The sequence below is a fragment of the Pygocentrus nattereri genome, chromosome 13, assembly GCF_015220715.1.
Source record: "Pygocentrus nattereri isolate fPygNat1 chromosome 13, fPygNat1.pri, whole genome shotgun sequence".
In the NCBI taxonomy this organism is placed as follows: Eukaryota; Metazoa; Chordata; class Actinopteri; order Characiformes; family Serrasalmidae; genus Pygocentrus; species Pygocentrus nattereri.
In genome coordinates this window covers 1,156,035-1,173,750 of record NC_051223.1, presented here as the reverse complement: position 1 = coordinate 1,173,750, position 17,716 = coordinate 1,156,035, and the positions used below count along the sequence as shown (strand labels likewise).

The following is a 17,716-nucleotide window of genomic DNA, read 5'->3' as shown; positions in this document are numbered from 1 at the left end:
TTTTGCAACTGCGCCTGCCTAGTCTTACTTTTTGAAGTGCTGGAAGAACCCATCCTTGATGTAACTGGAACAGGTGATTTGTGTTGTGCACTGCTTTTCTCCTTCACTAATGTGCTGGCCCTGCCTTTTCCAATCAAGCGAGAGGAAACAGGAACCTTTTTAACCTCCAACATCGGGATTCTAGACATCGGCCTCATATTTAGAAACGGATCTAATCTTTTACTGCCTAGGGATTTGATCTCCTTGTGTGGTCTCTGTAAAGTCGCACTTGCACTTCTACAGTCTTGCTCTGAATGTGCTCTAACTGGCAGCCTAGATTTTGGTGGCTTTATTTTAACATCTTTACATTGTGAAACTACATCTGGGTTGCTTTTAGCACAAGCCTCTCCAACATTAAATGAGTCTGTTTTAAGTGAATCCTTAAGACTGTCTGTATGTTCAGAAGAGCTGTGCTTAGAGTTTGAGTCCTGATTCTGTTCTACAGAACTGTACTGAATGTAATTAGTTCCAAAACTTGAGGCTTCTAGGATGCTATTATTGCAGTTCTCTGTCTGGAGGCATCTTCTCTGCTCTGCCTTTGTCGAGTCTGTCCTTTGCTTGCATTGGCTTTCTGTGCTTGTTTCTGGTCTCATTTCTTGTGAACCTTCTGAACTTTTAAGTTTAGAACTGTCCCAGTCCACATACACCAAATCCTTTTTCTCACCAGAAGCAGCTTTGACTCCTATCTTAAAAGAGGAACACAAATTAGAACTGACTTCTGAATATGAGGGTGGCTCCATAATGTTGTCATGAGATGGAGTGTCCGAGCGGTCAGTGCAAATCTGTATTACACTGTATGACAATATTGTGTTTTCATCCATTTTAACTTGTGCTCGATCTATTGTCTGTGGCTGTGAGGTGACTACACCTGGTTTTCTGACCCCTTCCCTTATGTCCCCTGATCTCCCTCCATATATATGCTCACCAATCTGAAAAAACTGGAGCCTCTCTTCAACAAAATCCCGCTTGCTCATGTCAATCGCACCACTGCGGGTCATCTCAAACATCTTCCCTTCGTGGAAGGGGAAAGGGTTAGGTTCGCTAGTCGGCGTGCTTTCATCAGTTGGAGTTCTTGCGGGGGTTGTGTCAGGGGTAGTCGTTTGAGACTTGTCATCAACAGCTAGCCCAAAAGGCTTGGGCTCATCATCTTTAATCCTAGCATCAACAACTTCATCATCTCCTCCTTTACTTGGCCAAGGATCAAAGTCCAAGCCTTTCGTGGCGACAGTTTTGAAAGGGGTGTTGAACTCTTCCTCTAGTTTGTAGCTAAAGTAAGTCTCTGACAGTCCCTCTTGCCTTGACTGTTTTTTCTCCTTTTCATTGTCTTTTCCATTTTCTGATTTTTTAACAGGAGAGTCACTCTTTGTTTTTGCTTTTTTGTACTCCTCGGTAGGCGATTCCTCTTCAATTACTTCAAGTTTACTTTGGCTGAAAGAACGGTCACTAGGCCTAAGCATACTTTCCGACGCCCAAATGTCCTTTCTGTTGTCACTGGAAAATCCAAATGGTTTTATATCATTTACATCATTGAGTCCATCATCCTCGTCTTGAAAGTCATATCCATCTAGAGAATCAATCTCTGTGGCATCTGTGTCATGAGAGAACTCAGCAGTTGTTGCTATCGAGCAGTCTGTAATAGACTGATCGTTGCCATTTTGTTCATAGTCATAATCCTCTATTTTTCCATTGCCATTCATCCCAGGTTCTTTTTGGTTCCCATTCTTGTCAGGATTTTTGGGTTTGGGTTCCTTCTCATCTTTTTCATGGTCCTCAAGCTTAAAGGTATATTTCTTTACTGGAATGGGCTGAAAAACGGATTCGTCGTCACTTGAGTCACTGTCATTAGCTCCTGGGGGCACAGGGGAAGGAGGTTGGACTCTAATTATGGGCTCAGCAAGCAGATGCTTATCATGTTCCTCCTGGAGGTTCACCTCCATCATATCAGTCTCAGCCTCTGAGGAAGGAGAGGATCCTTTTTTCTCAGGTTGTGATGAATCAGAATCCAAGGGAGGGGGAGGAGGAAACTCAATGTATGCAACTCGCTTGTCTTTACTTGCCTGCTCAGTGTCGTGACTCCTACTGGCTGGCTCAGCAACAAAAACTTTTTCTGGTACAAGTTCCTTAAATGAGCTTGCTTTACCTTGCTCTGACTCCTCAGATTCTTCTGAGACCTCAGCAATTGGGCTAGCAATGCCTGGTATGAATGCCATGAAAGAGTCAGGGGTTCTAGAGGTCAGGTCGTAACTGACTTCCTCGCTACTGGGGGTTTCTGGTGTCATTGGACTTTTACCAGAACTATCAAGAAAAGATATCTGTTCCAGTGTGTCATCTTCCGGGCTGCCCTGAGGGGATGTCGGCTGCCTCTGTTTCACTGCGTAAATGGTTCGGCTCTCTGAACTGACCATTTTTTTCACAGATCCATTTTGTCCGCCTATGGAATCTTTCTCACCTTGTTTTCCTACTTGCACACTTACATAAACTGGTAATGTTTTCAGTCCTTTAAAACTTTCTCTGGTTGTGACCACAGATACCTTTTCCACTGGACCCGTGTCACTTGAGCTTGGATCTCTCAAAGTACTACTCTCATAAGAATCCTGAGATGTCTTTGTTGCAGTTTCTTCCCTGGAGACTTCTGAGCGACCCTGAACTCTTGGCTTAGCTAAGGTAGGAATATGTGATGGGCTCTTTTCTGATTGTTTGAGTACTGTGTCTTGTTTCCATTTCTTTGTTTGATCAGTGTCTGGGATACTTGTTCTCACAGGAATTTGTGATTCTGTCCTTTTTTTAAGACACTTCATCTGTGATTCATCACTATCTATATGATCCTTTTTGATCAAAGGTGATTTCATCTCCTTAACAACTGATTCGGTTTTCAAATGTTGGCCCTTGATATCAACTGTGCTACTAACATCTTTTGAGGAGTCATGGATTTGTTTCTTATCACTTTCTCTAGTTTTGATCTCACTGGCCTCATCAATCTTTTTGCTTTTCTCAGCTTCTGATTCAGTAACTTTTTCAGATTGCTTCTTTCTTTTAAAGGTGCTATCTGAAATGGTGTCTAGTTTTTCTGACACTTTCTCACTTGGTTCACTTGAGGACGCAACACCAAATGTACTACTATAGAAACCTTGACTAGAGGCTACCTTACTTCTCTCAGTATCTGCCACCTTTTTCTGAGGCTTCCCTTCTTCTGTAGAATCAGTTTTGGAAGTCTTTGATCCAGCAAAAAGTTGGTATACAGGTAACTTACTTTCTTGAAGTTTTTTAACAGACGGTTTAGACTGTGTAGTTGGAACACTTCTGTCTTGCTTTTGGGCCTCTGCTTCAAATTTTAGCCGAACAGAGCTCACTTTGGAAGTTTTCACTTGAACTGAAGAAGAAGTTTCACCTTGCTTTGCCTGTTGAAAAGCATTTTCCTGTTTTAATTTCTCCTCATCTAAGCGTGTCTGAACACGCCTTTCTGGGCTGCTCGGCAAACTAGCACTCTTTCTTTCATTCATGCTGCCGAACATTTTATGCCTTCCTTTACCCCACTCCTCAGAGCCCATTTCACTCTTTTGCTTTGTTTTCTCAGGACTGCTACACACTGAGCTTGGACCTGACCGTGTCTCTCTCGAGTCTCTGATGGGTGGCTTTTTCTCAGGAGACTGAAGCTCATCATTGAGCTTTTCTGTTTTGTCTCGGAAAAACTGTGAAACCTCACTTAGTTTTTCTTCAGCCTCTTTAACAGTGCGATCAACACGATCTTCATATATAAGTTTCTCCCTATTTCTATCTTGCCTATCTTGGGTGAAGCGCATCCAGACTGCATGTTTGGGGCTACCGGGCTCTGTGGTGTAGTGCAACACTGTCAGTTTATCATACTGATCATCTTTATGAGTGAATTTACCTGCTTTGTCTGATGTGTCCCTTGCTGACCTCAAAATGTGTTCTTTCTTGGGGCCAGATACCTTTTCTCCATACAACCCTTCTGAAAGATGCACCTCAGGGGTCATGTCATGTCCCTGGTTTGTCACTGAGTCCTCAGTGTCAGAATGTGATATGTCTAATTTTTCAGAAAGGAGCATTTTCTCAGCAAATCTGTAAGACTCCCCCCTTAACTCAGATAATTCATCGTCATGATACTCAATGGAGTGCTGGGTCAGGAGTTTAAAAGCTTTATACGAGTCATCAGCAATAAGTTGAGCTGAACTGGGACGACTGTCCTCCTCTTGGGACACCGGTGTATTGACTCTGGAAGTTTCCAAGAAAGAGGGCAGCGCTTCCTCAGCTAGCTCTTCCTCTTCCTGCAGAGCCTCATAGGCACCCTCAACCCTATCAGGGAGCTCCTTCAGACTACGGCTGCCTTTGCAAACATAGTCTGGGTGTTTCTTTGTTTCTCTGATTATTACTTCTGTTGGATCTGTTGTATTGCCCTTTTCTATGTGAACCTCAATTATTCTTTCAACTTTAGGTTTTGTGTCCTTATCAAGAAACCGTGGGGTTAATTCATCCCCCTTGATTGAATCCTGACCAGCCTTGTGTTCAAATAAACCAGCCAATTCTTTGGACGGGTCTCTGCCTGACTGGAAAGCTTTCATTATGTCTCGAACAGACATAGTTTCTTCAATCCTTTCTGACCCTGCCTCTTTTAGCTGGGGTTTGTGGTTGTGGTAGACCATTCTAGTTGTAGTAGTTATGTGAGTTTCCTCTTTCAGACGCATGCTTTTGCTCACTAGAGAGTCTTCTTCAGAATTAACTTTCATCTGGAAAGCCTTTACTTTATCCTTGATAGAGCCAGCTGTTGGCTCAGGTTCAATGCAAGACGGTGACTTCAAGGCTGCTGCTTCTTCCATTAGGGGCTCACAAGGCTCCTCAGGATGTTCATAGCTTCTAATGACATGAACAACCTCTGTTCTGGTTTCTGTTATAACTGGGGGAATGGGTACATCTGTAAAGAGGGGTTTGGGCCCTGTACTCTCTGCACTTTGAGGAGCTGAGGGTGTTTTTTCACTTCTGGTTTCAAAACCACTGTCTGACAGTGGGCTTTTATCCTGCTCATGGGAAAAATCATCAGGAGATTCCAAAATGGCATCTGTACCACTGTAGGAATCAGCTAATTTGCATAAGTCCTTCTCTGAAGGAGAGGAGCGCATGCCTGGAGGTGGCATTTTGAGCTTATGTTCAGGTTTCAGGGTGCGTTTCTGTTTTTCCTCTCCCTCTTTCATTTCATCGTATTTGCTTTTTACCCCAGCAATTTTGGAAAGTGAGCTAGCACCAATATCGTTCATTAAGTAATCAACAACCTTGGCTAAATTGAGATCTTTGTCTTGCACCGATTGTGGTCTGACTGGGAGTGTGGGTTCAAACGTAGGAAGAGATCTCAGGACACTTTGCTGAGCCTCTTCTATTTCATCTTTGGAGAATTCCTCCCATTCATCCTCAGAAGCCTTGTCCTTATTGGAGACCTTTGCCTCACTCAGAACATCTTTGGTGAGGATTTCACTGACTTTCACAAGATCTTCTTTAACTTTTTCAACAAGACTAAAAGGTTCCTCGTCATCCATTTTCGGTTCTTTGGAAGCCTGAGACTGATAGGTTTTAGCTACAGGAGTGGAATCAGTCTGTAGTATGGCAGTCATTCTAATCAGGTCTTCTTTCATATCTGCCACATCTCTCAAAATTTCTTGACTGGATGACAACTGTGAGGCAGTAGCTGCTTTAAATGCTGCGGAAGGGATGAAGAGTGGGGGTTTTGAGGGTTTCGATCTGGGAGTAGAGGATGGTGTTTGAGCGTATGTCTGAGGTGTAATTGTTATTTTGTCCGTTGCCTTCATTTCTTGAGGCTCAGGGAGAAGATTCACTAGGGAGAACACTGGGACAGTCATAGAAGTACATGATACAGGGGTGCTGGAGGAAGCTGGTGATCTAAGAGAGGCATAAACTGAAGTTGATACATTTGATCTTAAAGGAGATGACATGGATTTTAGTGTGTCATAGCCTGATGCAGAGCAGGCATGGAGAGTTTTTTCAGCCTCGCTGAAGCTTGCAGAAGAGGTGGCTGTTTGTGTTGTAGCTTGTATCCTCTCCTGCAAACTGCAAGTTCCTCCTGAGAACAGACGGGATGATGAAGAAGAAGAAGGTGGATATTTGAGTGGTGAAATAGATCCATTAAGTAGTGCTGTTTCAGTGGAGACAACAGCAGGCTTTGCTGATGAAGTGAGTGATGATAGAATTGTTCCCTTAGAAATTGGAGCTCCATCTGCAGTAGTTTTGAGAGTTGACCGACTTGATATGGTTCTAATGGGGGACGCTACTGCAGTGGCTGTGGAGGTAAAAGTTGATTTGAAGGCAGACGTGTACAAATTTGCAGTTGATTTTGGAGGTTCAGGTGGGATCACTGTGGTAAAGGTTCTATCAAGAATGGACCCAGGCGATGACACAGAGATGGGTCTTGAAGACATTGAAGCCGCAAGTCCCTTAATGGACACGGGGTCTGTACTGGTTTTAAGAGATGAAGATATGAGACCAGTAGAAACCGGAACAGGGTACTGGGCTTGCTGAATAACAGTCTTTATGGGAGATGAGATAGATCTGTAAGTTCTAATGGGTGATGCTATGTCGCTAACAGACTTAACAGGAGATGCATTTGTGGTTCCCAGGGTGGACTTGAGTGGAGAAGCTGAGGATATTGACCAGACTGACTTTAGTGGCGAAGCAGATGGCGTGTTGGAAGGTGAGCTTGAGAGGGAACCCAGTCCACATTTTGTTTGCCCAGGGATGGTAACAGGAGCAGTCGACCATGCCTGGTAAGATCTTGTTGAAAAGACAGGTTTGTGAGCGTAACCAGCAGGCAGTGTTCTTGTTGTACTTCGTTCAACTGTTTCTTTAAACAGACAAATGAAAATCCAACACAAAATCAACAAAAAATGGTTGAGAAACAGAGAGACCAGAGGGAAAAAATTGGTCAGTGGTGCTTGTATCATAGAAGAAGGAAGAGCAATGCTGTTATGGTGGTGTGAAATGCGTTGGATGATGAAGAAGGATCAAAAAAAAAAAGAAGAAGAAACAAAACCTGTGATCCGTGGTCCACAAATGGTACGCAAAATATAACTGAAGTCCCAAAAAAGCACATACAGAAACATAATGACTGAGGCAATGACCAACAAAACACAAAATGGCAAGACAAATGCAGAGAACCCAGAATAAAACAAATTCTCTTTTGACTTTAGATGTGCTACATTCCCCTGTCACTGGCTACCTTGATTTTACTAAAGTGCCTTTTATCTGTTTGGTCTGAAAAACCAGTTTCATCCCAAATTTGGATATTCTGACAAAACAGAAGACTACAAAACAAAAATATCCTAGTTCTTTTGCTACAGCAAACCGTATTATGGCAAAAAGCAGGCTAAGTGCTACGTCTTAAGTCCATAATAACTCATCATGCAGGACTGAGTATTCTTGGTGACAGGCATTTCAGTGCAAACTGTGAAAGCACCTGAGAGAAAGTTTGTGACTCTCCATGCATTTCTGTCCAAAAATAAATCAAAACTCGGCACAATCACAAAGCCAAAAGGAGCAAGACTAGTTGTAAAGGAGGGATAAGAAAGGAAGGGAACACCTTACTTTGATGTCATACTGCAATGTGCATTAATAAGCCAATCAAAGTAAAATCTTATGGAAATTGTGGTTTAATTGTTCTCTTGTCAGTAGGGGAAAAATGAACAGAGATAGTAAACGATATCTAACGGAGTGAGCAGGCACAGCTCAGCAACTTAAATACCAAAATAAACCATGCAAAAGTAAACGGTACAAAAACAAGCATGGGGACTTTGTTATGCATGGTAAGAATGTGCAGATAACAGTTGTAATTTCAATTAATATATGGTCAATGTGGGTCACGTAGTAAACTCTTTGTTAAGTTTAAACACTACCAAACATGTTACTCTCCCAAGAATGTTAGTAAAATATCACACTCACTCATTCCAGGCTCGGTCAGATAGCTGTAGCGCTTACGTAAGGCTAGAGATGCAAAGGTATGACGTCGTTCTGGCTTTTCAGTCTGCAACAACAACAACAAAAAGTCCTATCAATTCCTCCCATTATAAGCCCTGGTTGACAAGCTATGTCCCTAATTTGACCTCAAACATCAAATTTATGCATTTACGTTACTGCGTTAAATTCTTTGACTGAGATATTCTGCAAACTTTTGCTCTGCTCTAAATTATGTTATATGAAATATATTATGCAATAAGATAATGTTTCAGAATTGAATTCTTTCTATACTTAGTAGTTGTTATATGTTATTGCAGATATTGCATTAACATTAACATGTCACTGTAATCAAATTATATATAATTAATTAATTCCTAGGATGCTTAAATAATCAAGTACAAGAATAGGGAGAACTATTAAGATTGGTGACTCCACATATCTTATGTATGTTCCATCGGAGAACAAACGTTCAATCTCTAGTTACGTTTTAAAACCACTTAACTGTATGTTTTCACTAAAGCAACGTGACACAGAACATGGATGGATAAATAAAAATGATTGTCACCCTTTACCAGTGGCATGCAGTACATACTCTTATAGTGGAGCTAAGCCAGTGCACCCACCCATTTATCCATCATACAGTAAATCCCGTGACAGGCAACAGCTATGCAGTGTGTGGTTTCACAAAGCAAGTACCCAAAAACTAAAGCAAATGAAACACCAGCACACCAGATGGAAATGAGGGGACAGGACTATTACCTCTTCATCGGCATCTGAGTCCATATCCTTTTGGTTCCCAAGATGCATTGCAGAAACAGGGGGAATAACGCAATGGAGAGCAGGGGGTAAGAAACATCAGGATGTGAAAAGGGCGATTGTGAGCACACTGAGAAAGAGCCACCCAGAGCAAAGCCAGAGCGAAGAAACAAACGGAAAATAAAAGGGAACTGAAAAGGTACAGGGAAGCAACCACAAATTATGCCATTGAGAAAGCACAAGCCTGTGCACCTTCAGCCAAAAGCATGGATCCAAATCAAAGTACTGATTCGGTCGGCCATAGCCACAACAACGACTAGAGAGAAGCTCAAAACAGATAAAAGACACACTCAGGCAGTTTCGGCCAAGTATAACCCTTATTGCTGAAAACACTGCTCTACCTTTCTTGGGTATGAAGATGGTATGATATGGCACGGATGATCACAGAAGTACAACCTTACCTTTTTGAGCGCTGGCAGGGTGATGTTTAGATTACAAACAGCAGTTTGGGGAAGCCCCTTTGAGGTCTTCATCTCCCTGAGGAAGGACAGTCGCCCGCAAGGTTCTTGGCTGTTGTCCCTGATCTGGGATGGTTCCATATAGAGTTAGCATATAAGCATGAACATCACAAAGTAAACACTGCAAAAATGATAACAAGCCAAATCTTCTTAAACCTAGTCAATGTCTAATATTTCTCATTATGACATTGCTGTTGGATAATTACACAATTATTTAACTTCTTCATACACTAATTACTTGTTTTAAGTTCTATTGGCAGACAATTTTGCTTGTTTCAAGATATAAACGCAGATAGTTAAAATAAAAGCCGGCCAAGAGAATGAGGACATTTCACTAATTTTCTAGTAAGTAATTCTATAATTTTATTACATCAATCAGAAAATAATAAATATCAGATTCATCAATTAGATTTAAGATTTCACATTAGGAACAAGTAACCTTCATGCATTAAGATAAATTAACAGAGAGATTAAGTCCATTGTGAACTAAAGAAACTTACAAGTTGATTTAACATGGTCTACTTTGGTGAGATTATCTCTAATACCTCAACAATTTGAGGCATGTTTACCTCTAAACATTCCTCTGGAGTCTGTTTAGTAGTCAGACATTGCCGTTTTCAATTTACTCTTCAAAATTTCAAAATCAGAAAAGCAGGAAGGTCATTATAGACACATGATTAAGAGGGATTTAAACCACAGTTTCAAAAAGTTCCCTACAGAAGGCACGACAACAAAGAAAACGCTACATTACCTTCACACAGAATGGGAGTCTGTTTTCTTTAAATGCGAAGAAGTTAAGAACCAGCTGCTGTCCAGCTTTTGTCAGAGGGGTCAAATTACCATAGCAGTCCACATAGATTGGTTTGCCTTCCAAAACCTGTAAAATCGTGAGCCATGTAAGCAGAAACCAAACATTTCATTACATGGCGCATGTGCTGAGTTTACAGCATCATTTGCGAACCCTGATGTTTAGGAATCGCACATTGCAGTAGACGATTCTGCCTGATGCAATGGCAAGAAAATAAAAGCAAAGAATTGCTACAGAGTGGAAATGGCAACAACCCATCTGTTAAAAAACAAACCTCAATGTCTTTGCTTCTGGCCACCTCCTCAAAGTTCTCCTGCTGCTCTAAGGTCTTGTCCACTTTGTCGTCCGTCATGCAGAAGCATCTCAGATTGGATTCTACAGGGTCATTCATCTTGGCGAACACTACAAACTTGGCCATGTAGGGCACACAGATGAGCTCCCTGTAGAGCTGTGTGGCCAGACCTACAGTCTCTGGAATCTGATGGCAGTCTGCAAGCCAGAACCTGTGGATGGAGTGGACATCCAGTGAATAGGAGGTGCATCGAGACAGCTTGAAGTGACAGAACAATATAGTTAAATATATCATTTGATCTAATTCATGTCATTCATGAATCCTCAAGTCATGTTAGCAGGGCCTCTTGGAACTTTCCTCTGGAACTGCAGACTGTAAATGGAAACTAGGGCTACTTACCTGGCAGATACATTGGTAGTGAAAGAGACGCAGTCATTCAGAAAGGTGAGAGGAGTAGTGCCAGTAATATCCTCCCACTGCGCTGGGGATGTGCCGCCTGTGAAAAAGCATTCATAAGCATATGTCCCAAAAGGAATGTGGGGTAGGAGATTCACCAGAAGTTGGTGACCAAAGGGGAAACTTCAGAAAAGCTTATCATATGAAGCACCACTGTATCTTTTCAAAGATCTGTCATTGGACATATCAATGTGCTTGGAAAACTCTAACTGCCAATTGTTTTACATCAGCTAAGGGACACCTGTGTCAGCTAGTACTGGGCTAAGTGAATTTAGGGGGAGCAAGAGCCATTTGCCCCACCCAGAGAGAGCAAGGCCAATTATGTTCTTACGGATGGCTGTGGCATCACTGGGGATCGAACTTACAACTTTCCAATATAAGGCCCAAGCTCAGGTGCACCTAGAAGAAATTTCTGAGCTGCTTTTACCTGTGATGCTGCACAGAAGGCGTAAGCAAGGTGTGGAATCTCCTTTGTAGCCATTGGTCACGCCCTCCCCTGAAAGGGGAGGTACAGGGATGGTCATGGTGATGGGTTTGTGGAACTTCCTCCTGCGTGGCTCTACTGTCACTATGGGACTGAATGTGGCTCTATTCCCCAGGATCTTCTTCACTGTCTCATCTGGTACTGGTTGGGCCTGAGGGCAAGCAGTCAAAAACTAGGACATCAGTGGAGCCAGTGCTTGTATATTTGTTCTGCTTTTAAATGTTCTGTTTCATTTTCGGGCCATATGTGGACATCTAGTGCATATAGTAGATCAGGTTATGTTAAGAGACCCTTATTAGTCCCACAACGGGGAAATTTCACCTCTGCATTTAACCCATCCGGGAAGTGAAACACCACATACACACTAGTGAGCACACACACACACTAGGGGGCAGTGAGCACACTTGCCCGCAGCGGTGGGCAGCCCAATCCGCAGCGCCCGGGGAGCAGTTGGGGGTCAGGTGTCTTGCTCAAAGACACCTCAGTCATCTGCTGTTGGCTCTGGGAATCAAACCTTCTGGTCACGAGGCTGGTTCCCTGACCTCCAGCCCAGGATGGTAATTTGAACTTTTTTTCTTTTAAAAATTTATGTTTCTAAACTAAGGACCTCACAAAATAAAAATGGCCAAAAGATCTTTTGTTTAGGGTTGCAGAAAGCAATGGTTTGTGATTTTAGTGTTTGCTTGCTGAAAAAAGACATAGTACAAGAATTATGTAGTTTTTTTGTGCTTTTCCTGCACCAGTGCTACCTGCTGAAAAGGCTTTTTATTTAAAGATTTTATTTAAATGTCTTTATACCTGAAGTCCAACTCTGATCTTCTTGGTTAGTGCTCCTTCAGGGAAAGAGGCCTGGACTAGAGGAACAGTCATGCTGGACAGAACCCCTCCCTCAGGACCCATCTGGTTACTCTCCTGCTTAATCCGTGACACCACCGCAAAGTACTGCGGGAAGTCTTTAGTGATGATCCTACAGATGCGCTTCTTCTCCAGATCCTCTACACTGTCCAGTTCTTTGGGGACAAAGTACAATGATCATTTCATGCTTAAGACAAAAGCAGTACCATATAAATATAAGGAAATTACATCAGTGCCTTCTAGCTTGTCTTTAAAGTGTCCTTCAAAGAACTGTCAAAACATTCTTCCACATGCCAACCAAGAGCTTTTTGAACTTCTATAATAAAGCATAGCGCCACAGTATTTGGACCTTAGAATATGATAAATGTCTCATTATGCTACTTTTTTCAAACCTGCCAAGAAATGATCACACTTAATTTTATGTACAGCAAAAGTATTTGGACGTTCGTGCCCGTGTCTCCAGACAGCAGCACGGCTTCTTAAATATTTAGATGCTACTGTTGCATCTTTATTTTTATTGTAGTACCTTCGTCCATGCCGTTGAGTAGCTCATTGAGGGCTTCAGTCCTGCAGTCATACTGGTGCTCCTTCCATGTCTCGCCGTTCTCACTCCTGAGGATGATCAGCTCGCGCTCCTTCCCTCTCATGGAACCAAAGTGAGGGATCTCCACTATCACTGGGCTGCAAGAACACACCACACATCAATAAGACAAGACTCTGCCAATGAACCCAGAACACAGGCATGTCAAGGATGGGAATGGGTATACTGATCTGACTTTGAATAAATGACCGATGAAGGCTGGACATAAGGGGCACACTTCAATAGTGCAAAAGAGGGGCACTTGACACATCTGACAGTAATCAGTAAAACTGAATTGTCCGTTATTCTACAAATCTTTATACACAATATTAAAAGACAATAGAAATATGTTCATCACATGTAAGTACTTTGTACTTAATACTTAGAGTGTTTTATACCCCAAGCTTACAAACTCTTCAAGAAATGCAAAAAAAAATCTAATAAAAAATAGAAATGCTAATTTACCAAATGCAAAATTCCAAATGATTGAAACTAATAAAGTAATCAAGTACGAAACAGTGAGACGGTACTGTCTGATATATCTATCTAACATAATCTGGGACAAGGAAAGGCTTTTTAAAAACTACAATACAATGTATAATGTGTTCTTCTAGAGCTAAACTAGCAGTGAGTTTAAAGGTGGCACAACACCACTTTACACTTCATTTTGAAAGTCCCCAATATTATTAACCAACAATCTGGCGCAACTCTGTTGAATGACAGTTAATGACAAACTGATCATCTACAAAGAAACTACAGTGGACTCTCAAAATAAAGTGTCAGCCTGATTTGATAACAATTGTGAAACCTCCAGCATCTTCCAATACTGATCTGGTATTTTTTAACGAGAGGGTTGTTTCACAGTAGATTTGTTACTGGACTGGATTGGATTCATTCTTTTTTCCCTCGAATATCCAATCCAGCAATTTCTACTGATTCTGGCCAGACAATGATACCCATTGATTCGCCACCTCTCAGATTTTAGCAATGTTCTGTAGCACTGTATAAAAGTTAGAGACCACCTTTTCGATTTTTATTCACGTTCAAAATGGCCTTTATGTCCGCACAAGTTATTCATTTTGCAGCTTCAGGAAAAAAATTGAAAACATCGATTTGGCAGAAAAAATACAGAAAACCCTCAACACCTATATGTATATATATATATATATATATGAGGAGGCTATAAAACTCTTAGAAGTTGGTTGGTTGCATTTTCTGCTTCTCACAGTCCAAATAATCCCAGTCACATTCAGTGATGTTCTGAGAACACACCATCAGCTTCTCTAGTTTGGGGTCATTATCTTGCAGTAGTTCTTCCCAGATCAGACGGTACTGCATGATGTAATAAAATGTGTTTCTTTACTCATTAGGATTCGTGATACTTTCAGACATAAACAAATCACCAATTTACTTTTCCAGCATTTTTCCTGACGCTGAAAAATGAATAACTTAAGGGCTGTTTTGACTAAAACCTAAACAAAACGGTAGTCGTTGAGTTCTGCACAGTAATGTATACAGATGATTTTTTACGAAAATAAACATTTTTATGCTAAAGTGACATTTAGGTACAAACATTTCTTCAGTTTACTGGAAGGCTGCAGACATATGACAAACAAAAGTCTGTGTAGATGAGCACAACATTCTCCACAGTGACAGTCATGAAATGACAGAACGTTACATTGAATGTATAATCACAGAGAAGGTACCATGAAAACGACACATAGATTTTAATACTGAACTACAGGCAAATTTCACTGGATCCTGGATTCGAAAAACAGAGTATACTGACATCTGCAGTTCTGTACAGTGCTCATGCTCCTTTTGGAAATACTGATGCCTTCTGCAAAACTGCAACAGCAAATGATACCTTCTCCAGAACAGAAAGAGCAAATGAAACCATCTCCCACATGGGATGGAACAGTGGGAGTCTGAATCTGATCAAACACGGGCAAAAGGCAACAGCCATGACAGCAGCAGGTAACATGCCCAACAAGCGCAGCAGAGTGAGCTGGAACAGCCGACACGGTCTGCTTTCAGTCGACTGAAAGCCCCAAAGAAACAGGTGACTGGAAAGTAAAACAGCCCAACGTAAAATCGACAATGGCTTTGGTCAACAAAAGTGGTCGGAGAGTAGCTTCTTTTCTGAGCGGCACACTCCTACCCAATAAATTTTGTTCCTCGGGGCCCAAGCTGCAGGATTCGGCTAACGAAGCTCTCGCTCTCATTAAGAGGGGGAAGTTTTCGGGGAAGATGGAGTTTACTGAATAACATCCATGCAGCAAGTTAGAGGAACAAAAAGGAGGAACACAAAACAGACTGTCATTGCTGCAGGAATATTTAGGTTCCATTTCATCAGTTATGACTTTTGCTAGTTAGCCTGAGACCTCTACAATATTTCACATACTGTAGATTTCACTGTGCACTTTCTATGGTGGAGTTCTTTCAGCAGTATTTTGTGATTTACTTCTCACATAATCCTATGGCTCTTACTAGTCTACCTGGCATTACTGAGAAATTGGGCAAATGATGCAAGAAAAGGGCTATATTGTGCACTAGACTATACTGCAGGTTTACCATCAGATACTGGCTGGCATGATAAAGGTGGGCAAAGCTGGCCTGTCTGACTGCTGAAACACCTCACCAACACACACTACCAAACACAGATGATTTCCATGGCAATGGAGAGAGAAAAAAGCAGGAACAGTCAGGGACATGAGAAGTGAGGGTGCTGAATGAACTTTCAAGTTTAACTGCTAACTGATTAAAGTATTTTGAGCAGGAAATGAACTCACAATCACCCAACACCAGGGCCAACATTCTGACAAATGTATTGTAGTTTAGTGCAGTAGACAAGAGCACTGCAGGGAAGTCGGAGTCAAGAATGGGATCAGGACACAATGAGTCCAAGTCGAGACCGAGCCCAGGAGTGGTAATACTGAGACAAGACCAAGACCAGATTAAGATTTTTTTTCCCCAGAATATAAAAATAAAAAAGAAATGAAAAAAAAAGCTTAAATTAATTTGTACATTCATTATAATTCATTAGACATGCATTAACTAAGCAATACACTGCAAGAAGATGATCACTACTTTCTTCAACTGAATATAAAGCAAACCACATACATCCGTTTTTTTAAATGAAACCACAGTAATGATAACATTCTGGCCTGCAAGCAGAGGATGTTCGATTTCTGGAACCAATGAACGTCAACAACAAAAACGAATTCCCATAAGCCACCAAGAAAAGGATCAATTAAATCCTTGACCAGCAGCAAATAGATTTTGTTCAAACATGCAGAAAATTGATTGTTTTATTCTGTCTGAAAGTGTTGCTGAGTTCGGTTTTCAATCACGTCAGACTGAGACACTGAACTCGGCTGATATCGCGTCCAGTTTACCCTGAGACCAACAGAAGCGAGTCAAAATGATGTCGACACTGAGATTGGATAACAACACTGCACCCCCATGAGCTAGAGTGGGGTTTCCCCCAGTCTTGCAATGTCTAGGTCACTGTAGAAAAGAGCATCTGCCAAGTGTGATATAAAAATGTGTTTATACATTGTCGTTTGTCATTTTTTAATGATCCAGTCATCCTTTAGTTTGCAGTTTCTTATCAGAGAATTTCTGACTTTTTCAAGTGCCCCCTCGAAGCAAAATGAAAAAGAATCAGCAGTGGCTGTTTTTCTACCACTTTGCAATCTTGGCTGCAATCAATCTGGGCTGTGAAAGAGACAGAGTAGATGATCTTTCTTTAATCTACTGCCGTAGTTACTAATGATTTGACACGGCATTTGGTGCGGTCGTCGTGTATTTTACATGTATGCTGATAAAAATTTCAGCACCCCCAACATAAAATGACTTCCCATGTCCCAAGAAACAATAAAAAGGCAGGGTAAAGAATGCAACTTACCCCAAGAACTGAGCTCCGGAGGGTCCCACCTCCACCAGGCGGCTGGCCAGCCCCTCTCCCTCCACCATGGGGGGCGGGGAGGCCAGCTTGTGCCTCTTGACCAAGCGGCAGGTGATGCGGGTGGGGGCCGTGCACTTGCGCGGCGGGATGATGATGCGCATGCCGTTGTGGCGGCTCCCCCTCATGGAGCCGCCGCGGGCATCCACCATGAAGCTGACCAAGAACCTGTGGGGGGGCAATATATATTTGACAGTGAGGAGTTGGAGAGAAGGCAGACAGGATGAGGTCATCCCATGCTGTGATCAAAAAACTCACACGACCAAACACCAGGGAAGAGAAGAGAGGAAAGTGGGTGAAAGAGGAGAGAAAGGAAATGGGACTGAGCACTAGCCCTGGCAGTTCTTTGTGCTACCACGCAACAGCGTTTGCATGGCTGAGCACAACTGATTTCCAAATCAACTGATTTTTAGTTTTGATTAATGATGATAAGTGTGGTTGTTACATGGATAGAAATTCTGTACAGCAAAACTGCCAGAGTGGACTGCTCAAGGAGCAAAACGTGGTCGTTAGACATATTTGTTTGTTACTGAAGAAGATGGCCTAAGACAGAGATCGCTTCAAACTTCATGCTTTATCAAAACCAGGTGAGTTAAGAGTTGACCAACAATACTGGCTGCATGGCTTTCACTCACAGTGATCTTGGAGTTAAAGGGAAATTCTAAAACGTCTGCATCACTAAGCGGTTAGGATGTAAACAAAGTCGTCCAGGGTGGTTTGATGTGAAATGCTCTGTTCTAGAGAAACTTGCCAAGTCAGAATTATTCACAGTGGTGGTGATGGGAACCAGACATCAAAAAAGTTCAATGCCTCTGAAACAGGGGTCTCAAACTCTAATTATCCTGGGGTTGGATAGCATGGCTAGATGATGTGGGGGTTGCATACTTTTAACACATGACTGAATTTTACAGAAATTTTAATTTTTTTAAATTCTGCAATGATTATTATTATGAAAAAAAAAAAAAAAAAAAAAAAAAAAATATATAT

The 17,716-nt window shown here is 41.8% G+C and overlaps 1 protein-coding gene across 2 annotated transcripts in view; it reads right to left on the bottom strand.

Moving 5' to 3' along the window:
* The window catches only part of ank3b (ankyrin 3b), a 148,297-nt gene that overhangs the window by 17,243 nt on the left and 113,338 nt on the right, over positions 1–17,716 (bottom strand). For both annotated transcript variants that reach the window (XM_037544457.1, XM_037544458.1), the window contains exons 31-42: positions 16,673–16,897; positions 14,924–15,022; positions 12,709–12,863; positions 12,126–12,337; positions 11,271–11,478; positions 10,787–10,883; positions 10,370–10,598; positions 10,039–10,164; positions 9,231–9,353; positions 8,773–8,799; positions 7,999–8,080; positions 965–6,904 (exon numbers count right to left, since the gene is read on the bottom strand). In XM_037544457.1, coding sequence (XP_037400354.1) covers positions 965–6,904; positions 7,999–8,080; positions 8,773–8,799; positions 9,231–9,353; positions 10,039–10,164; positions 10,370–10,598; positions 10,787–10,883; positions 11,271–11,478; positions 12,126–12,337; positions 12,709–12,863; positions 14,924–15,022; positions 16,673–16,897 — 7,523 coding nt within the window. The remainder of the gene's footprint in view (positions 1–964; positions 6,905–7,998; positions 8,081–8,772; positions 8,800–9,230; positions 9,354–10,038; positions 10,165–10,369; positions 10,599–10,786; positions 10,884–11,270; positions 11,479–12,125; positions 12,338–12,708; positions 12,864–14,923; positions 15,023–16,672; positions 16,898–17,716) is intronic.